Source organism: Oryctolagus cuniculus, chromosome 15 (assembly GCF_964237555.1).
Source record: "Oryctolagus cuniculus chromosome 15, mOryCun1.1, whole genome shotgun sequence".
NCBI lineage: Eukaryota > Metazoa > Chordata > Mammalia > Lagomorpha > Leporidae > Oryctolagus > Oryctolagus cuniculus.
The window spans coordinates 54,493,575-54,517,126 of record NC_091446.1 but is presented as its reverse complement, the minus strand read 5'-3'; the positions used below and the strand labels follow the sequence as shown (position 1 = coordinate 54,517,126).

The 23,552-nt window shown below is 41.1% G+C and overlaps 1 protein-coding gene across 3 annotated transcripts in view; it reads right to left on the bottom strand.

Annotated features, from left to right (window-relative positions):
• Nucleotides 1-23,552, bottom strand: part of ARID5B (AT-rich interaction domain 5B) — a 182,163-nt gene that overhangs the window by 6,153 nt on the left and 152,458 nt on the right. For all 3 annotated transcript variants that reach the window (XM_002718470.5, XM_008270095.4, XM_070057697.1), the window contains 2 exons: nucleotides 21,900-21,997; nucleotides 3,268-3,466 (listed from right to left, as the gene is read on the bottom strand). In XM_002718470.5, the coding sequence (XP_002718516.2) occupies nucleotides 3,268-3,466; nucleotides 21,900-21,997 (297 nt within the window). The remainder of the gene's footprint in view (nucleotides 1-3,267; nucleotides 3,467-21,899; nucleotides 21,998-23,552) is intronic.

The following is a 23,552-nucleotide window of genomic DNA, read 5'->3' as shown; positions in this document are numbered from 1 at the left end:
ATAAAATATTACACACGGCAGTTTTTTTTTTTCCTTGAAAACAGGCTTGTCAATCAGCTCATGGAGTTTTTGTGGAGCTTTATTACTCCCCAATCACGCCTCTAAACAAAGAAATCTAAATTACAGAAACATTAGGGGAAGTATGCATATTCACTTCAGTCCCTTATGAGACACCGATCAAAATAGCTAAGTGTTATGTTCTGACGGTGCACAATCATATCGCTCCTTGATTCTAATATATAGTTAAATTCTAAGGTTGTCTTCTTGTCAAATCAGTCAATTATCCAAATGGGTTTTAAATTACACGTTGTGTTTTATGACACTCCTGAGAAAGATTTTTTTTTAAGCATCTCTCTTTCAAAAATCCAACCAACCCCATGCCGACCACAAACAACACACTGACTGTAACACCTTGCCTTTCTCTAAGAGGACACATCCCTCCCTAAGATGCTCGATAGGATGCCTTGGAAATGAGCGATGATGCTTCAGTGGTAACCATTTCCACTCAGTGGCACGTGACATGCTGAGAATGCCAAAATATGGACAAGTATGCAACGCCTGTCCACCTGAGGGACAGAGCAGACTCTCGGCCTTCTGAGCCCCAGCAGATGACATTTCTATCTCAGCCAAAAATGCAGTTGTCAAAATTCAGGTGGTGCGTGCCACCATAATAGAACATTTCTGTTCATCGAAGTAAATGATGGTCAATGAGATGGACACCCTTTGTGTCCCTGTTGGCAGAATTTGGGGCACAATTCAACCCATTTATTGCATTATGAAGTCATGTAAACTCTGACCTTAACAGGTCACTTTAACTTTCCACCTGCGACCCAGCTGGCTGAGAAGCCCTTTCAAAATTGCTGTCATTCTGTCCTGACATGTTGTAGGAGGACAGTAACAAACACTTGTACTGAACTGGTTCCCTGCCCCCTGCCTTCAAAACTCATCGCTTAAACTTTGCTCTTCTCTGCTAAGAAAAGAAATATCAACCACAACAGTATCTTTGGGCAAGACTGAGAATACTGGTTGAGTGATACATGAAACAAAAATGTTAAGGAATCACACCCATTTCATAAACATTTCTCCTTAAATCCACTTAAAGCTATTCCTGCCTTTCAGGGATATGCTGTATCTAAGAGCCTTTGCTTATCATTTTTATTTCTTTAAAAAAATACTAATAGCTACCTTTTCCAGTACAAATGTCATTACTTGTTCTACATTAGTAATCATCATTGGTCTCTTGAGCTTATACATTACATAAAAACAGAAAAATTAGTTGACAAGGGAAAAGGGCAAATTGCATTTAATCGTTCACTTTGGATGGGGCCGTAGTTTGAAGTCAGGGTATGGGGAATAAGAATCACTGAAGCTTGCATACCCAGTATTCTGGTTATATCAGACTCATATGCTTCTGGTCACAGAATAAGTTTAGGGGACTTTTGAGTGCTAGGCAGAAAACGGTTAGTGGTGCTTTTTCAAAGATACATTTTATGGCCCGCTTTAGGATGTTCAATGGTACCTTCCTACCATGCAGTTTGTAATCCAATTACCTGCAGATAGTGAATTTGACCATAAGGAATTTACCACCCCTCTTATCCCTAAGTTCTTTGCTTCATATTGAAAACATGAAAAAATTAAAAACAATGAAAATAACGATGACAACAATAAACTCCAAATACAGTCAATGGGAAGAAATATACCTGGTCTATAACATGGATGGTCTACATGGAGAATGGGAAGTGACTATGATTGTAAGTTCAACCTTGGGAGTATGAGAGATCCCATACAGTTTAGAGAAACTGACCACTATAGTCTTTGCAACCTAAGACACAGCTCTCGGAAGGACGCAGTTGGGGTCTAACAGCTTCCCTGGGGCTTACTCTTGGGAATGGTCATATTCCAAGCTAACGATCTCAGTACACAGGCTGATGATTCCTCCTCCAACTCGCAAACCAGTGGTTTCAAACTTCATCTCTAAAGTGGAGCAATTCAGAGGTCAGTTGGCCCCTTGGTCCGCAGCTTGTCCGCTGGTGCTTGGGCAATGCTGTCCATATGGTATCTCATAGAACTCCCTGATCCGAAACCCGATAATAAATCACCAGGCCAACAGGATAAAGGACTAAAGGACGAATGGAATGTGAGCCTTAACTTGGAATTTCCTTGCTTTTGGCCATTTATGTTGCAAGCTTGCAGATGTTTAGAAATCTGTGTCATCTTCTCCCCCCTCCACTTTAATTACTAGAGCTTAAAATAATTATAAAACTTAAAAATAAAAATAAAAAACAAATTCCTCCTCTAAGCATATTAATTTCTTCTATAGAGTCAGTTGGGCAAGTTAATGACTAGTTAGGAGATGTGTATATGTGTGTGTGTGTGTGTGTGTGTGTGTGTGTGTTTTAAGTCAGTGTTTAATTAGGGAGTCTCTTATGTGTTCATTATAAACCTGATTTTTAGAGGGTGTTTAATATCAGCACCAAAATTCCCTCTGGGGTTGAATCCTAGAACACACTGTCTCCAAATGTGGCTGCTAAGATTTTTTATGGGCAGCAGGGTATTTTTTATGATTCATGTTGAAACAGAGCCCAGATCAGCCGCCATGACTGGCCATGCACAGACGGGAATGGTCTCTAGCAAAGAGCTGCTGGGGGCTGTGGGTAGCTTGAGCTTGTTTTAAAAGGTTCAGAAACTACCTGTTAATATGAGAGATAATAATGGTTTCAGAGGAACCATTTCCAAATTCCCCTATAAAGAATATGTACTTAGATATTTCTAAATTGGTCTCAACCCAAGGCTTTTGCACAGAGGTCAATTATGGGAGGGAAACACTTCTCTCAAGTTTTTGGGAGAGTCCTGCAAAGACACATCGTGGATTTCAACAGCCCTCCCCAATCCCTTGACCCTGCCCCAGGCGTGTTTTAAAGTCAGAACCACCCCTCAGATAGACTGGCTGGGAAATGGCCAGAAGCCTCCTTCTGGAAGGCCTTGAGCTCCATCTCCAAGTTTGAGCATTTGCTGTGAGTTTTCTACAGGATGCGCAAGTCTTCCTAGAGTGTCTTCTTGGCCCATCCCATTCTATGCCAGTATTGCAGTTAGCTCCAGAGCAAATGCAAAGGTTTTTGGGAGCTGGGGGATTGTGAAGCTGAGATTTTTTGACTGTCTTGGTCCAGGGAAGAATCGGGCAGGGACATAACTGTGGCTTCAGCTCGCAGAAGACCTCGAGGCGGCACGTGCCTCACGGGGACATTTCTGCAAAGGGCAGCAACTCACCTCTGATGCATCCTGGGGCTTCGGGGCATTCTCTTTCTCTTTCTTGCTCTTAGGCATTTCATGTTTGATGCGTTTGGTTCCTGACACCTTTGTCTTATTGTCATTTTCCTGCGAACTGTTCTCCTGTTTCCGAGGTTTAATTGGAGGCAGGGGTTTATCTTCCTCTCCCTTAATAAACCTTTCATATGGTAGGATTAATCTAAAAAGATGGAAGAAAAGATGATCAATCAATTGAGTAATTCCAGCAGCATCATGCTACAGAGGTTTACTATGCCCAATATATAGTGCCCTCTTACCTGAGGGGGATATCTTCCAACAAACCCTGTATGTAGTGTGCCTTTATATAGTGTGTATATGTATGTATTCCTGTGTGTGTGTGTTTATATATATATATATATATATATATATTCCTATATATATAGGAACACACACACATACACTATATATAATACATATATATTCTGTTTTTGTTTTTCCCAAAGAGACCTTTCATTTATGAGTATAAATTTCATAAGTATAAGTTTAGGAATATAGTGATTCTTCCCACCATACCCACCCTCCCACTCCCATTCCTACTCCACCTCTGTCTCCCTCTCCCATTCTCAGTCTCATTCTCCATTAAGATTCATTTTCAAATAACTTTGTACACAGGAGACAAACTCTATACTAAGTAAAGATTCCAACAATTTGCACTACATACATACACACAAAACTGTTTAAGAACAAATTTTACAGTTAATTCTCATAGTAGAACACATTGAGGACAGAAGTCCTGCATAGGAAGTACGTGCACAGTGACTCCTGTTGTTAATTTAACAATTAACACTCTTATGTATGACATCAGTGATCACCCGAGGCTCTTAGCATGAGCTGCCAAGGCTATGGAAGCCTTTTGAATCCACAATCTCTGTCAGTATTTAGACAAGGCAGTGAGCAAAGTGGAAGTTCTCTCTTCACTTAAGAGAAAAGTACATCCTTCTTTGATGGCCACTTATTTCCACTGGAGTCTTTCTCACAGAGATCCTTCATATAGGATATTTTTTGCCACAATGGCTTGGCTTTCCATGCCTGAAATGCTCTCATGGGCTTTTCAGCCAAACCAGAATGCCTTAAGGGCTGGTTCTGAGATCAGAGTGCTATTTAAAGAGATTGTTGTTCTGTGAGTCTACTGTGTGGACTGCTTCCATATTCTCTCTTTTTTAATTTTTTTTTTTATTTTTGACAAGCAGAGTGGATAGTGAGAGAGAGAGAGACAGAGAGAAAGGTCTTCCTTTACCGTTGGTTCACTCTCTAATGGCCGCCACAGCCGGCATGCTGCAGCCGCTGCACCACGCTGATCCAAAGCCAGGAGCCAGGTGCTTCTCCTGGTCTCCCATGGGGTGCAGGGCCCAAGCACTTGGGCCATCCTCCACTGCACTCCTGGGCCACAGCAGAGAGCTGGCCTGGAAGAGGGGCAACCGGGACAGAATCCGGCGCCCGGACCGGGACTAGAACCCGGTGTGCTGGCACCGCAAGGCAGAGGATTAGCCTATTGAGCTGCGGTGCCGGCTCTCTTTTTTAATTCTATCTATCATTATTACCAGGCATTTGATCTTATTTCTATGATCCTTTTGACACTTAATCCGATCTATATGATAACTTTAACACTTAATATGGTCACTTTAACACCTAAGATGGCATTTTTACCACCCAGCTTATTAGGATTTTGGGTCCCTCAGCAAACTTTTAAATTGTACCCTAAGAAGTAAGTCTGTAGAAATGCATGCAGAACTATACAGTTTTACAGTTACAAATTTCCTCTTCCATCTCTTATTCCCACTCTTATTTTTACTGAGATCTATTTTTAATTGACTTTATACACATACTTAACTCTATGTTAAGTAAAGAGTTCAACAAATAGTAAGAAGAAGAGGAAAAAAAAAAACTGTTCCTTGACAGTCAAGACAAGGGCTGTTCAAGTCATTGCTTCTCAAAGTGTCAATTTCACTTCTATGATTTCCTTTTAGGTACTCTATTAGTTATCACAGATCATGGAAAACATATGGTGTTTGTTCCTTTGGGACTGGCTTATTTCACTAAGTATGATGTTTTCCAGATTTATCCATTTTGTTGCAAATGACAAAATTTCTTTTTTTTTTTATTGCTGTGTAGTATTCAGTAGAGTACATATCCATGATTTGTTAATCCAGTCTTCAGTTGACTGGCATTTAGGTTGATTTCCATGTCTTAGCTTTTGTGCAGTGAGCTGCATATATATATATATATATATTCAAATGCTAAAGTTTAACTTATAAATTAGGCACAGTAAGAGAAAAACAACAATAATAAAATAGGATAATATAGCAATTTTCTGCAATACAAATTATGTGACTGTGGTCTGTCTCTCTTGAAAGATTAGCAAATATTAATATTTTTGGACTGCAGTTGACCACAGGTAACTGAAACCACAGAAAGAGAAACTATGGATAAGTGGGGACTATTACAAGAGCAACTATTGAATGGCTTCATTTCCAGTGACTCCAATGTATTTCTAGACACTTACTCCACAGTTTAGTGATCTACATCCTTGGCCAAACTCAGTACCTGGTAGCCTAAATATTTAGGTAGCATAAATACTTTTCTGCAAGATATTCGTCTCTTTGGTTTGGTGGTTCTCTATACCATGGATATCAATGGAAATGGCCAAAGTTGATGACATCATTATGCCCACACACTTGGCTAATTGTCAGTGATATCACAACAGCCACAGCTGCCGTGCATTCCCCATTCCATCAGCAGCTATTGACTCAGCATCTATTATGGGCCAGCCAGTGTTCTGGGCCCTGAGATACAGCAGTGAACAAAACATTCAAAGCTGCTGATCTCATGATGCTTATACTCTAGTTGGTATTAGAACACACAAGGTATATATTACTTAGGTCATTTCATATAATCTCCACAGCATCTCTATTATTATTATTATTCCCTTTCTACAGATTATTACTATTATTATCCCCTTTATATAGATGAAGCAACTGAGAGTTACACCACTCATGAGAGATAGAATTTGAACCTAGTTCTGCTCATCTCCAAAGTCTTTATTTGTATGCATGTCAAAACATAGACACAACATAGACAAAACATAGACCAGGCACTCAGTGTGAAAAAGTCAGTGGAAGGCAAGCACAGCTTGGCTGAGAGATGGCTGGCTGCCCTGTCCTGCAGCTCTAGGGGGGACTTCAGTTGGAGGAAGTCAGCTCTGGGGAGCCAAGGAAAGGAGGGTCCGACAAGAAGAGGCAGACAGACCACTCAAACCACAAAAATCACAGGACTGAAAAATTCAAGCAAATTTTAATTATATAACTTTTTTCCCCCAACAAAGTACATAAAATTGCTCTAAAAAGAGAAACATCAAACAGCTCTAGTTTTAATCTGTTTTCCCTTTGCGATGTAGCTCCTGATCTAAAAGGGAAAAATAGCTGATGTAATTAAAAGGCATGGATTGCATTACAATCTCAGTTTCAACTTCAGTGATTAAAGTTTTTATAATGCATTTGGTATGATTAATGACTCACTGTGGGATTAATACAAGACTCAGCCTTAAAAATATGAACTTTAATACAGCAAACATAATTTGTTTTAAATAAGACAAGTTGACTCAATGAAGAAAATGTACTTGGCTTATACACAACAAAAATCTGTTCAAATATTGAGAATCCTAATTATTTTTAAATGAAGACTCCCAGGCAAAAATTTCTCTGGTTCAGATATTTGTTAGTTATTCTAAAATTGGTTTCTAACTATGCAATTTGTACCTCAACTACTAAGACACACATAATTGTTCAGATTTCGGAGTATGGACGTGGGGGGACATTTGTGATTGTAATATTTCATTCTTTAATAAAATACCAAGTAAATTATGGGAAAATCAAATCCGAACTTACAGCATATTAGACAAAATTTATTTACTGAGCATGCTCGGACAAGGTATGTGCAAGGAGGCGTGAATAATATTTTTGAGCCCTACATCTGGCAGTGAGCCAGCCACGAAGATCAACACAGCCCATGGGGAATAGTTATCTTCAGATCCCATTACAAACTGAGTTTAAACATGTTACAGCTGCTAAAACTGGAAACTGCTCTCTCTATGTAGACTTACTAAAATAATATACAGCTGCCAAATACCTGTTTCCCACTGTAATATTACAGTTAATGTTTATATAATAAAAAGCATAACTAAGCAGAAGGAGAGAAAAAAGCAATCTTGTTCGTACTTGAATTTATTCTGTCTCATCTGTAAAGTCCCCAACAGTCCCCCAAGTTCCTTTCATCTGTGTGGTATGGCCAGGGACTTGATCCCCCTTCTATATCAGTAGGTTGGGGAATTTTGTCTGGGAGCAAAATGCATTGACTATTTTAAACTGGAAAAATGTTTTATATTGGCTTTAATGAAAACATATTTTATTGTTGGGACAGATAGATTTGTTTTACTTTTGTTTTGTTGCCATGGGAACCCAAAGAGCATTGAAGTCTGGGTATAATATTCCAATGGTTATGGTTGCTTGATGCCACCCTTCCCCCGACTCAGTTCTCTGACTGAGATGGTGACACCATTAAGGACCTTCTTTCCTGGCAAGAATGACAGCATTCTCTTGGACTGTGGGGAAGGGCAGGAAGGAAAGCAGAGAATTGCAGAGAGCCCCAGTGAGCTTAAGAGAACCTTGCCCTGCCTAGGTTCTGATAGTCGAAGGCTAACCCAACTCTCTAGTTAGGTGCTAAGGAGACTTTAATTTCCTTTTACAATTTTGCAAGTTCACAACACAGGCCAACATTTTCGTTTCAGTTCTTTTTTTTCTTTCATTTTTTTTCTCCCTCCCCTTCACTCAACTCAGCAGCTGGCTGGCCGACAACAGTAAAAAATACATTTCACTTTGCTAGTCAAAGGCCTAAAGCCAGAAGCAGGAAATCTGGAATTAAATGTTTCTTGTATCTGGAAAGAGGCATGACTAAGGTAAAACTGAATCCAAACACAAGCACTGCTTGTTCAAGGCTTCCAGAGGGAGCATGGGTGTGAGTGTGTGTGTGTGTGTGTGTGTGTGTATAAGGTCGTGTTTTTTTTTTTTTTTTCCTTCTAAATCACTGAAAGATAATTATAGTGGCTCAGGGAAAAAAGACTCCTAAAATAAAACGAGAGAGGCAGCAGTTAAAAGGAAGCAAGCAGAAATACGACCAGCTAAGCTCTGAAGAGCAAGCCCAGCCCCGCACAGCACACAAACAATCGCTGCTTCATAGAGTGATTTCCGTTTGGTAGGATTTTCACTGAATGTTTTTTCAGTTATCCTGTCATGGTACAACACAATTACCCCACAGGATATGATCTTATCATTTGATTATTAGAAGTTTTTACAGTACATGAAGACGAAAGCTATTATGGGTTTCTGAACATGTAAACATTCAGCGTCCATGAGGTCCCATTAAAAACAGGTTAGCCAATATAAGGTCAACATTGCCCAATGCAGGAAGCTGCGTAGGTTTGTATTTTATAAAGAATTCTGTATAATGCAACATGCCTGTGTCTTGCGGATGATTATCCCTCAAATATTTGTAGTACAGCAAAGATTTAATCAGTTTCTAAACTGTAACAGATAAAAGCAAAAACGTATCCCAGCCCCCAAGAATTCATTACCCTGGAGAAATATTTTCAATGGGCTGCAACTCTAAGGATGCAGGCTGGGTTTTAGGTGGGTGGAAGTCATGGGGAAGAGAAGCAGCGTATTCATTAGAAACTCCAGGGAGATTTTTTTTCCCCCTCCTGATCTACATCTAGTCTGGGGATTGAAAGCTGGGCAGATAAATGGGTCTTTATTATTATCCAGATTTCACATTTCAGATTAGCAAAATGCTTATTTATGATGCCATTAATGGATCAGAAATAGGTAAGCCATCATGTATTAAAAAATAACATCCTTCCATAGGCATAAGATTTGTAGCAGCATGAGATTTTATTTTTCCCTAGGAATAATACAAGAATAACATTTTCCACCCCAAAGCAGAAACAGTAGGGGAGCCTTTTGCTATCACGGAGATTCTTATTAAATTCAGTCACTGTGAAAAGCAGGATTTTTCCCCCCTCATTCTCCTTTTTTTTCCCCTCTCTTAAAAATAAAGACGACTTAAAAATCAACCCAAGTTAAAATTAACAAATCAATGGCATTATAACCTTGATTTATTAGTGTCTGAGCCAGTAAATTATCATCATACAAGAAATTGCTGGTTTGAAAAGATTTCAGCTTTGCTAAATCTCAAGTTAAATAATGGTGCTCGCTATACCAGGTTTTTAGATCTGCCTCATCCGATATTATGAAAAATTCAATACATTTCTCTACAGCAGAAGTCAGGGGTCAGCAAATCTATTACTGTAATGTAAGTAATCTGGCAACCTGCCAACTCTTTCTCCCTTTTATTATTTTTTTAAACACCAAGGCAGATAATTTTATATTTACAAAGTCTAAAATCCTCCAGGGCCTTGCCTCTCTTTCTCAACAAAAGGCAGCAGCCTCACATTAAAGAAATGTATATCACACATGTCCTCATGATTTGCATTTCATACAAAGAAAGAAAAGACCCTTCATCTTTATTAGGCAACATTCTCCTCCCCTCCCCACAAGCAGAGGAAAAATAATGTCAAATCTCATCTGAACGAGTAACCACTAATGTCTGTTGTATTGATTAATGCTTGCATGGAATGACTGAACTTTTGGGCCAAAACATTTAGCAAACAGTACTTAAGAGGAGAAATGAGAATCCATCTATTTATAGAGCTCTGAAAAATGATATTATAATAATGTCTGGAACTGATTCAATCCAGAGAGTAAGGGAAAGAAGTAGGAAATCTTTAGGGTTGTATTTGAATCGCAAACTCATTCCAATTACTTCATAGGCCCTTTCATGGTATAAAACCAGAAAAAAAAAATCCAGACCCAAAGATTTGCTGGTATTCTTGTGGTATCCTTGCTGGTATCCAATATTTGTGGAATATTTTAGGGGCAGAGAGAAATACAGTTGGTATCCATGTGAGGTTAAAATGCTACTACTCTTTTTTTACTACTAGGTTTTTTGTTTGTTTGTTTGTTTGTTTTTCATGGCAGTAGAAAGGAAATGACATATTGGTTCCACTGGGGCTTCCAACCTGACCTGATCCCAAATGGAGTCATTACACCTCCAAGTTGATTCCAGGGTTGATAAATTCTAAGCCTTGGCTAGACATTTCCCTTCGCAGCCAGAAATTGAAAATATAACTTTACTGAGAAGTGTGGGAAGCAATTTTTCACCAAATATGGAGCCAATAGGAGGTATATTTTTCCTTTCTGAGGATGAAGTACACACACATGTTAAGTTTCCAACAAGCACGAAAGTTTCTAATCTCACATACGATGCCCCTCTCAAGGTGCTGGCCATGACTATGAGAATAGCAGAGGGGTGGTCAGGTGGCAGGGAAGCACATCGAAAGCCAAATACATTACTGTGCTGCGCAAAGGGCCAGAGAAATGAGAATGTTTCCTCAGTGGGCACAGCACTCCTTGAGCACAATAGCAATGGTGGCTGCTTTGTTTCTGCTCTTGGAAAAGCCACAATCCATCTGAGAAGGATGTGAGCCGCAGATAAAGATCTCCATTTCATGGTGTGAATTTCAGTGGAGTGGAAAAAAACAGTGTGCGGAGCTTAACATCAGTAACCAGGAGAGCTGAGAAAGAGGCCTTTAGTGTCACCTCCCCCCCCTAAAATAAATAAAAACAACAGGGTGAACTGAAAGTTTTGCACACCAATCCATGGAGTGAGGAGCCATGCTGATGTGTAGGCCATGAAGAGTGAGCCCAATGGAAGCATCCACCTGAGCTAGGAACACAGCAGAAGACTGTGTTCCCATTCAAGAGCTATCAAGGGTGAACTGTACTATGCTGTTTAAAAAGGAAGTAGCATCATCTGTATTCTATAGTAAGACACCTAAAAGGGATGGGATATATTATTAGCAAAAACAAATCATGGCCACTTGTCTTCAGAAAAGCTTTCTTCCCTAGAAAAATGATCTGCTCAGCAGGGGCACCATGTCCTACTCATAGGGCAGCAGAAGTTGGTAAGAAAACATATGGAAGGCATTATTATCCTCCATTTGCCCTTGAAATAGTGAGAGGGTGGTTTATGAGGCCCGCTGGTAATTCTGACACCTCCCTCCACAGTCCTGAGTGGCTGCAACTCTAAGAGAGGAAAAGGAAAGGTGCATGGTGCTCGGACCCAGCAAGGCGTGCCAGTGTGGCAGAGGTCGCTCAAGGATGTCAGGTCCCCTGAATTAGAATTACATGGACTTCAGGGGTCTGGGTTAGAGGCAAAGTGGAAGGGTGGAGAAACTTTGGGTTGTTCTTACATATTCTGTTATTAATAGTTCTGCTGTGTTAATATCTGATTGATACTAAGCACTTTACATGCCTTCACTGCAACAATGAGAAATATCCCACAGTATATTATTTAACCCTCATTAAACAAGTGATGAAACTGAGGTTCAGAGCTAAGGATTTGGTGACTAGCCAGTGGCATACTACAATTTGAGATCAAACATGGATCCACCCATCTCTGCTGGTCTGAGCTCCCTTCTTGTCAGCAAGCTGGCTGTCACCTTCCTACACAGCCTAAGAAGTACCAACAGAGGTAGATACTGAAATGACCATCCTTCTATGGGTTAAGTGCATCCCAAGCTCCCAGGGAACTCCTTAAGAAATTTGGGTGAGTGTTCTCTTGTCAGAGGTGACAGATCCACGGAATACATATGCAGGTCCTTCAAAAAAGTTTGTGGAAAATGGAATCAAAAGATAAGCTTAGGGTGTGGGCATTTAGCCTAAGGGCGAAGACATCTGCTTTTCACACTGGAGTTTCCGCGTTTGATCCCGGCTCCAGTTCCTGATTCCAGCTTCCTGCCAATGCAGACTGGGAGGTAGCAGTGATGGCTCATGGAATTGCATCCCTGCTACCCACATGGGAGGTAGGTACTGAGTTCCTGGCTCCCGTGTTCGGGTTCCAGCCCAGGTCCCACTAGCCATTGTCTGTTGTGGGCACTTGGGAACCTCTCTGTCTCTGTCTTTCTGCCTCTCAAAAAAAAAAAAAAAAAAAAAAAAACAATAACAAAAAGGAGAGAGAGATTAAATTTATTTGGGTGCAAAAAACTTTGGATATTCATGTATAGTTTTTTCATAATACACATTCTCCATGAACTTCTTGATGATCCCTCGAATGGGTTCACTCTACAAAGGATCAACTGACTCCATCACAAGCAGTCCTATGGCTCCAGGCATACCACTTCTCTTATAAAATGCACAATAACCATTCCACAGCTCTTTAAAAGGTGCTGACCTTTGTTGGATCAGGCCCAACTTAATAGGAGTGTACTTAAAAACATTCATGGAAAATGGAAATGTAAGTTTATTTTGTTGTGAAAAAATTTGAAATCTGAGAATATGCAAGGTATTTAAAAAGTTGAGGAAAGTACATATTCCAAAAAACTATGCATGGATCTCAAAAAACTTTTGCCCACAAGTAAATTTATCTTTAAATTCCATTTTACAAGAACACCTTGAAGTATCCTCATGTTAGATGGTAAGAGAAACTCAAAAATCCTCTCCCCCATAAATCCGGCTGGTAGGACTTAAGATGACCAAATCTGAGCTCCCCCTGGTTTCTGCAATGGAGCTCCACTGGGACTTGACATGCCTCCTTGCCACTTCTAAGACTGTCTAGATGGTGGCATTCCCATGCCTTTCAAACAAGGACCACATTGAAGAAAGTTGGGATGGATTTAAGGAAGCAGATTTATGTGCCCCAGAGATGAAGACACTTGTACATGCCCCTTGCCGAGAACATGGACCAGAAACAGCACCCAGCCCTGCGGGATGCCAGCCAGCAAGGATGGCAGCAATGAGTCTTCTCAATGACACAGTGACAACTAACTCAGAGTCGAGTTGCATGGATCCACTTCAAGGGCAGAGGAACATTATTTCAGGAATAATAAACAAGCATAACTGGAGTGTTTGCAACATGATGTGCACCCTGCAAATAAAGCAGGCAGTGTCCATATGGAAAAAGAGGCAAACAACTCTTGCATTTAAGTAAGTCCCTTGCATGGTAGATACCAATGGTTGCAGAGCTTCTGATATGTTCAATTCCCCACCACATTTATTATTTTGGTCAAACGCTGTAAGAACTTGTACAAAAACAGAATGTTCCAAGAGGTTTTCAGTGGATGAGTTAAAGATATGTTTTAATGGTAAACAATTATATTCTTCTGTCATCTGATACTTTTTTTTCCTCTTTCTTTTTTGGAAACATGCTTTCTGAATTTTCAATAGTTCCTTTGTGAAGGCATCTGTTACTCACATAATTGAAAAGATGTTTGTGCAGTGGTATGCTTGAGAGTACAGTTATTTAATCTTAATGATAAAGCCCCGAGGACAGAAAATCATAAGTAGAAACCTCTTGTTATTTATCAAAAAGAAAAGGGGCTAAGACACTTAATCTATTCACAAATTTAAATTCATGCTTGATGAAAACTATCAATAAAACATGGGACTTGCAAAGATTCTTAAATGCTATAGTTAAGTTCAAAGGAGGTGGAGAGGTAGGGTGAAAACAAAAATGAGACAATAAAGAAGCTTGACAAAGAAAAACTGCTGTTTGGCAAGCTTTTTTTTTTTTTGGTCAAACAAAGAACTTGCTGTAGTTTGGAGCATGACATACACACTTGATTAGTTTGTGCCCGAGGGTGTTTTTACACTCAACAGTGTAAACTCCAACTTGTATTAATTACAACTTGCATTTAGAGGCAAATTTAAGAATTTTTAAATAGAGATTTTTCAAAGGCTGCTGTTTATTTTTTTTAAAACAGAAACCAGTTTTTCTACTCCAGGGCCTGGCTAGGATTTTGTTTTCCTTTTTAGAAGTTTCTTGAAATATCCAGGCATTGGAAAGTTATCAGAGCATTTGAGGCATGTTGAGTGATAGGAAGTGTGAGGTTCTCGTGTATGAAATTACCTGACTGTCCTTTGGGGAGACCTATTTTATAGATGATAAAAAGAAGCTCCTCTGGGGGTAGGGTGCTGGCATTGACCCATCCAAGTCCGTTGTAAGAATGACCTTGGGGGCGAGAAGCAAAGGAGCCATAGAGGGGGAGAGCAGCTGCACACACCCAGTCAGCCTGACTCTGAGCAAGTCCCGTTTGATTTCCTGGGCGGGCTGCTGGTTCTTGATAAGACCCAGCAGGCCTTCTGTGGATTTGGGGAAAGGAGAGGTGAGATTGCCTGGGTGGCAGTGCTGCAGAGGTAGGAACAGTGGGTGGCCAGCGGCTAAGACTCCCATTATCAGGACAGTATTGGAAAGGAGATGCATGTCCACAGATGGGTTAGCCCTACCAGGGGTGAGGATGGACAGAGTCTACCCACTGAACCTTAGGGCCAGACACTGGAAGGATAAACCACGTCACGTGCCTTTTGTATATCTAATTTGGAAATGCTGCTTGAGAACTCTCCTGCTAGCCTCTTCTACCACATCATAATTATCTCTATACATTTCCTAGAGGGAGCTGGTCTTTCCATTTGGATTTAGTTTAGTTCCTTCAGCCCCTGTTTCCTGAATCCCAAATGTGTTCATGTCACTACACTGGGCACACAGGGGGAGTCTCAAGGAGGGTAGTAGTCACATGGGCCTTGCCCTCAAAAACAGTTTCTTTGCTGTTGTTGAGTGCTACAACTGAATGACTTTAGTCAACGCGTGATTATCTACCCCAAGTTCTAACCCCACCTCTTTAAGATCCAGTTTAAATTCTAGATCCCCTAGGAAGACCACTTGTTTCATTCAGTTGGAAATTCACTCTTCTTTTATGGATCTCTGTTAAATGTATTTGTATCTACTGCATGGCTCATTTTCACGGCTTTGTAAAACAGTTAATCGCTCTTTCATGAGTATACGGAGTCAGATCTTGTGATGATGTTAGAGAAACAAAGGTCATAGTACCTTCCAGGTCTAATGGGGTGGTAGTGGCTGGTGCCACACTGAGAAGAACTCTGAGGCTGAACCTGGGCTCGGAAGCAGCAGCATCATGTTCCCATAGCAATCTCTGCCATGAATGTGGTAGCCCGGTCACCTCCTCATTGCCTGCCAGCCCCGTTCTAAACGCTTTGGTTCATATGCTCTTGTTACCCCAGAGAGTTCTCTGCACATGGTAGAAATTAAAAAACACTGAATATCCTTTGAGGGCAGCAGCAAAGGAAACAGGTAGCCCATCATACAGCAAGTCTATCCCACACAAGAAAAAGAAATAAGTCACTAGGCGAGGTCTTCTTACTAATTTTAAGTGTAATTATAGGCTGTGTTGGTAGATTGACAACTGCCCACATCCCAAGAGCTATTATTTGCCACATTGGGAGTCGCTTTGGGTGCTGTGAGTGACACAAATTGGAGGCATCTACATGAGAGGAAGTCAAGCATGTGAAGGCCCATCCACTGTGCTCTAAGGCTTCAGTGAATGGAATGGGAAGATTTGGTGGGAAAGAGGAGCTTCCTCAACCATCTCGAAGCCCATCACAGAGAAATGGGAGCGACACCATGAGTCGGCCCCAGGAGGCAAGGCAGGGTCGACAGGAAGCCACGGAAAGCATTTTGCCCAGCATGTGGCGTGTTTAGAGGAAGAACACCCTCCACAAGGATGTTTCCCCTAACCTCCCACTGCAGGGCACTGGAGCAGAGACTGGATAGCGTAGTGCCAAGCACAACTTAGTCCTCCTGGAACTTGGCAGCCTGCGGGCTGCATTTTGCCCATAGACATGGTTGGTGATGCTTATGTAAAACACGTTTCTGAAATGTTTCTAAACTAGGTGATTTCAGATAAACATTATCTTGAAAATATGAGAAGTCAGGAAGCATACAGAGCATCTACCTGCAGCAACAGTGTCAGCTTATCCCACCGGGCATCTCTGGCCAATTTCCCACTCTCCTACCTACCCTCTCTGCTCACCTATGCCACCTTCTCCCACAAACGTCTGAGTTTGTGATCATGGAGAAGGGCAATACTTCTCCAGTGATCTGGATGAAGGACTAGTTTTCTAAATTTCCCCATCTGATGCCAGATAATGCTACTGTAAGACTGAATTACTAGAAAAGTGAAATTTAAAAAGAGGCATCCATGATACAAGCCCCGATTATTTATTAGATTCAATGTACAAAATTACTCTGACACACATCAATGTCAGTGAGCTAACGCTTATTGCAATTCCTATGCTTAACTCGATATAGGTAAGCAGCAAGAAGTTCAAGGACAGGTCAGAAAACCTCATTTGAGTAGCATGGGTGTAGTGGGCTGAGATCCTGCTTGTAACTTTCTGAATTGTATATTTATTAGCTTCAAGAGCAAGAATACATGGAATCATGTCCTGGACATGAACAAAACCATAACTCACCTTCCCTTCTCTTGGCTTTTTTCCAAGGGATGATTAGCTGACTTTCTTAGAACCTGATAGATTTTTAGTCCTCATTTTAAGGAACAAACTTATCTTATTCAAATCACGAAGGCTCCACCCCCTGCCCTGCACTTTCAGAAAAAGGAGGCAGTCCCTCCAGCTGATGCCCACTCGGTTTCTGCCCAAGAGCACCTGGCTTGGGATGGCTCACCCTAAGTTGCTGCAAAGGAACCCCCCTCAGCCACGCAGCAGGACAATCTTGTCCAAGTAATGCTTACAGGAAGAGCAGAAGTTTAGCCTCTGAACTTGGAAATTATGTATGCAAGAAGATGAAGCGTAATTGCTCATTTCCCTCACAAACAAACACATTTGCTTATGATTTTGATTTCCTAAATACTCAGAAAAGCACATCATAAAGTACTTTTGCCTTAATGCTCCTTTTAAAATCTCTAATAACAACGTCATGTGCTCCACAGGAACAGACCATGTAATTTATTCAGGAAAATTAAAACCAGTAATCTGGTATTTTGTGTAAAGATTTTTTTCCCCCTGCATGTGCTTTAGAGAGATTTTTTTCAGAAAAATGAAAAGAAATCTGCATGTGAAAACAAAGCCTTTAGAGTGAATTTCTATTACAGAAAATCAAGCTAAGAGAATTCCATAAAAGTAGCCCTTTTCCCTTTTGTTCCTTTACTGATAAAAGAAAATGATTCGAGGCATCTTCAGTAAAAAGTTGGATAAAGAAAGAAAATGGTTCACTTAGAAGGGTCCTGCCCAGGAGCATGTAGGCATTTTTCTTTGCATTATAATATACGATAATTTTATCTATAAATTTTGAGCAAATAATGTCCAGAATAGACACATTTCATAATGCTTTGCGGAGTTTGAGACATCCATGTAGCAACTGCCTTGCGATGGGAAAACATTAATGCTTTTTCTATTGGTAATCATCTGTAACATGAGCAATTAAGTACAGTACTAATGGACTATGGCCAGGAGCCTGGTACTAATATTAAAAACTGACAGAGATGAATAGGTTTGGAAGCAAAACCAGGCTGACAAAGACATTTTTATGAAGTGCTTGGACCTATTTGATTTAAACCAATCACAGGCAAGTTTGGACGAGTCAGGCCTTCAGCGACAATGATGCATTCACAGGCATTGTACCATTTCTGCTATGCCTTAAATAAAAACACCCATTGATTCTTTTCAACAACCCGCACTTTCATTATTACACTCATTAATAAACCAAAAGAGCCCAACTAATATATAAGTAACATTTACTGAGGAACTGGCTACTTTTTTCTTGTTGTAAAATGAAAACATTTACTGGAAACATGAACCACACTGCATGAAAAATACATCAGTGGATAATGCATAGTAGATCACTCATTTCTTTTTCATCTTCTAGGAAAGCAAAGCTGAAGGAGGGGAAGTGGAAAAGGAGCAAGTCTCTATATTAGAGTGAAAAGGAGACGCTGGATGAGCCAGCAGTCGAGTAGGACTGCAATCATTCTGATCTTATTTGGAAGCTTTTAAATATTTCCCAGGTATTTCCAGACTAGACATTGCTACAGAGTCTCGAGTCTTCCCAAATGTTGTGAGCAGTCCTTCACCAGTCTAGTCTTCCTTGTTTAACTGGTCTGTGACTAGCAACGATGAATGAAATCCACCATGATCACTCCGTTTTAGGCAAGAGCTTTGGCCTCAAGTTTGACCAGAGCAGAACTCTTTCAAGTCCCTGGACATCTCTAAGTATTCTCTGCTTTTCTCTGGTAAAATGAATTAAAGGAGACTTCTAGGGCTCTAATTCTGACCTTTTTGCCTCACGCCTAGGCCAAATAAGAGAAAGTGGCATTGCTAAATTCAGTCTAATAAGAAAATTAATGGTACTCGAATCTTGCATCTAATCACAACAATGGGACAGGGTTCTAGACGGCACAAGGAAATGCAAGGACAGGTTAGGGATCAGGAAGCCATCCTCAACAGCTCTGCTCCAACCTCAGCTCTAGGCTCTGCACCGCCATTGTTGCTGAAGCCACACACATGACAGGGCTCCCCATGCTGAATTCCTACTTGGAAGTTGCACTATTGTCTCTCAACTCCAAATCCACCCTTGGCACTTGGCTTAGTAATGCTAGGACTAGAACTCTGTAAATTACATTCCTTTGTCAGTTGTCTTCCTTTTGGGGTTGTGCAAATGCACACGCGCGCGGGGGAGGGGGGTTGTCCTAGGAGGAAGGGGGAGGGGAGAAATAACTTCTTTCTACTTATCTTGCTCTTCATATCAGTGTCATCCCAACACTAACGTAGCAGTGGTAACTGGTTCCAGCTTTCAACTTCCAGTTTCTCTCAACTATCCCTAGCAGTTTCAATGTATTTGCTCTGAGGTCAAGCGGCAGCCTAAGCCTAGATCCATAGTGCTCCTCTCCTGAGCTCCCCTTAGTACTAACGCTGGCTGGGTGACGCCCTTTCCAGGGATTTGAACCCCAGCTCTGCGTGGCACACTCTCTAGGTGGTAATATCCTAATCCATTCTCTCCGCTCTCTCGGTTCTAGGAAACCTACAGCTCTTACCTCTGCGTTAATTTAGGGCTTTCACCAACACCTGTTTAAGCAATTCCCTACAGTAACTTCTCTTGGCTGAATACCTAGTGTGGTTTCCATTTTCCTTACTGCACCCTGCCCGATACACTGCCCAACAAATTCTAGATTTAGAAAAGTGACATGGCTCTTCCAAATGGTTAACCTGGCAGGAGACCATACCTTTATGAAATATCAAGAGTAAGGAAAAAAGAGATGGAAAAAAACCTAATAATATTTTACAGTTGCTACAGTTTGTTTTATATGTAATAGAATTGTCCAGTTTGGCTGATTGAAGGCTACTGGTAATATGCTCCTCCAGGAAGAGGTAAATCACGACAGAATGTACACAGTCTTCAAACAAACATATCTTTGCATTCCATTTAATACTGAGGGTATTTTTATTCACACAACTCCTTGAGTAAACTGTACACACACACACACACACACCCATTATACTCATCCCTTCCATTCTGAACATCATCTGTTTACTTTCTGACCATGTGATACCTTGTAATTCATTTGCGGAATGTGTTCACTCTTCAACTAGGTGAGTCAGCTAACAGCTGAAATATACCCCTTTCCCAAATCGTAGTTTCAGTTGGGTCTTGATGGCTCAGGTGTTGGAGACATTTGCACCAGGAGGAAAGGGCTGTGCACTCTCAGAATAGAAGCTAATTGGAAGTGGACTCGGTGTTTTGATGAAAACGTTCTGATTACAGCTTTGGCTCATGACTCAAACACAAGGAGACCGTGGTATCCTCAAATGTTATTTACAGAGCCTCACCTGAGATATCAATGCTATTTGTAAGAGGACATCAATGGTGTGCTTTTTATGTACAGCGAGCATGTGTGGGCTTTTGAATTAAACACCAAGAGAAATAAATCTTGAATTCAAAAAAACTGATGCCCTATTTTGCTAAATGCTGTAAAGAGTAACAATTAGAATGTATATTATCAATGTTTAAAAATCCTCTGGGTTATAATTCTGCCAACTAAGGTAATCTCTTGGGAATACTTTGTGGCACTTTTATAGGATACTAAACCCATCTCAGTTTACTCTGAGTATTTCTACAAAAGCATTCTAAGTTTTGTTGACTTGCCATACTAAAAGAGGCTTTGAGTTCAATACCGTACAGATGAAAGTACAAGAGAACTTAAAACTTGACTAGGAATTGATGTGTTCAATGGTGTTAACTGGGGACACACATATATGATCCCGAAGCAGGTGTGAAATGTCTAGGTTAAAATTGGAATGGTAACTCCAAGACTATAGCAGGAAAAATCAGCTAATCTAGTAGTTGTGTTTTACTTTTTTTTTTTTTTTCTGACAGGCAGAGTGGACAGTGAGAGAGAGAGACAGAGAGAAAGGTCTTCCTTTGCTGTTGGTTCACCCTCCAATGGCCGCTGTGGCCGGCGCACCGCGCTGATCCAATGGCAGGAGCCAGGTACTTCTCCTGGTCTCCCATGGGGTGCAGGGCCCAAGCACTTGGGCCATTCTCCAGTGCATTCCCTGGCCACAGCAGAGAGCTGGCCTGGAAGAGGGGCAACCGGGACAGAATCCGGCGCCCCGACCGGGACTAGAACCCGGTGTACCGGCACCGCAGGCGGGGGATTAGCCTATTGAGCCGTGGCGCAGGCCGTGTTTTACTTTTCAAACCAGCAAGCAAACTGGTTACTGCTTTGTAATTTATTTGATTAATGTGCTAGCTAGTTGTTTGTTCAGCTAAGTAGCTGTTCTTGACTTCATTCCACAAATGGCCATTGTTAAAACACACACCCTTCTCTTGGTTTCCCAATCTCTGAATGCAAAAACAGAAGCCAATCCAGTGAACATTTCAACAGGGAAGTACCCGTTATAAGGAAGTTGGTACAACGCGAGCTAATTAAGTGAGGAGTCAAAGAGTACAGCAAGGATAACACAGAAAACAGCTGACTGGTCTTCAACGTCGTGGGTAATGGACTTAGCGCAAAGGGAAAGACCCCTGTGTCTGTAACCTTCACAGCAGGCTAAGCTTGCACCTGCCTCTTGTTCGCATTGTCACCACCTTCTGAAGCAGGCTGAAATTCTAAGAAAACAAAGGCACACAAAACGTGGCAAGAAGAGTTCCTGGGTCAAAAGCACAGCTGTAGAAGAACAACCCCAAGATGGAAAATATAATGGACTTTATCTGGGGCCAGTTCTCTTATCGTAAAGAATTACTTCTCAGTGTCAATACAGTTACATGGCAATCTCATAGTCACATTGCACGTCTTTGTTTTCCAAAGCTGAAGATTCTCACAGTAAATGAACCTTCAGGGAACATACTGAGTAATCTGTGCTTCTGGAGGGGAAAAAAGCATTGTCAGGCAGGTGGTCACGGGATAAAACCAAACTAGAAGAACATCTAAATTTAGCCCCTGTAACCAGAGAAAGCCTAAAAATCACAAGGCATAATGCAAAGTAAAATGCCAGAGAGATATTTTCTGTTTCCTGAAAGGCCCTTAAGAGTTCCTGTCTTACCCCTGACTAGAAGCACCTTCCAATTAATGCACTTTTAATTAAGTGAAGACTTTCCAAGAAAAGGTTTCTTACCTTTCATAATGTCTGCGGGTACAAGTGGCGGCGCTGGTGCTCCCAGGATTACCGCCTAATTCATCATAAATATGTTTCCATTGACGGCGGGCTGTTATCTGAAAAAATGGCAATGGGATATTCAATCGTGCATCATAAGAGATTCATGGTGCCAGGCTTCAATACATATGCAACAGTCAGAAGAGAACAGTCTGTTCTGGAAACCCAGGGACAGAGAAGTCCAAATGAGTATATAGGGAGACTTACGGTTTTATAGCAAGCTCTCACTTGCAGTGCTATTTTTTTTTTTTTTTTTTTTTTGACAGGCAGAGTGGACAGTGAGAGAGAGAGACAGAGAGAAAGGTCTTCCTTTGCCGTTGGTTCACCCTCCAATGGCCGCCGCGGCCGGCGCGCTGCGGCCGGCGCACCGCGCTGATCCGATGGCAGGAGCCAGGAGCCAGGTGCTTTTCCTGGTCTCCCATGGGGTGCAGGGCCCAAGCACCTGGGCCATCCTCCACTGCACTCCCTGGCCACAGCAGAGGGCTGGCCTGGAAGAGGGGCAACCGGGACAGAATCCGGCGCCCCGACCGGGACTAGAACCCGGTGTGCCGGCGCCGCTAGGCGGAGGATTAGCCTAGTGAGCCGCGGCGCCGGCCGCAGTGCTATTTTTTTTAAAATAAGAAAAATGGAATTTTATTTTGGGCTCTCTATTTTGCCACCCTTGCACCCCCCCCAAATATTCATGTACCTATCTGCCCCTAGAGCCCCGAACTCCTAGCCTTTATGTCATGTGATAAAGCAGCAAAATAAAATCTGATTTTAGCTAAATTCTATTTTAGTTCTTTAGTTTAAATTAATAAAAATGCAGAAATGGTGGCCAAGTACACAGGTAAGAGACTTTACCAAAGATGCTTTTGTGTCTTCTGATTTGTGAACCATGTGATGCATTGCCTACTTTCAAAACTTTTTTTAAGTTTTAAATCAAAATAACTATACAGATTCATTAAAATAATTAAATTGGTTGTGGAATTTGCAATCATTTCAGGCTATATTTTTATGCCAGCTATTCTAATTACCATAACAAAACCTAACTCTGAAACTATATATGTTGCAAGCTGTTTATTTTCATTTTCTCAGGTCAGGAAAATGGGAGATTGGTCAAATCCTATGAAAATTAACATATTCTAACGCTAAAATGCTTGTGATGTATATTATTGAATGGACTGAATACAAACAAACAGCTTGTAATATACTGAACTGCACACTGTGGTCTTTTTTTCCTTTAATTTTATTTTGTACCTAAATTAAGATTTTAGAAAATAACAGATGCAAGATCTGGCAAATGATTAATTTGGGGAAACCATGTCATTTGCTACATCTGAGTGATTGTAGAGTTCGCTTGAAACTAGGAAGACGGGACAAATTCTGGGGTCCTTGTGGACTTTCTAGAGAGGATTACATGAAAGCCCCATTATTGGAATGGGTAGGGAGGGAGTGTGGCAAAGGTGCTGGTGGCATTTAAGGCAGTCATGGTAGACGGCTTCTTTCGAGAAACACAGAGCTGCCAGCTGAGTTCACCAAGAGGCTGAGGACAGCAACAGGGGGAAAAATTCTCAGTTTGCAATGAGGGCTCTGTAATTGCAGTCTTAGGAGGAGGAGATGGGTGGTGAAATA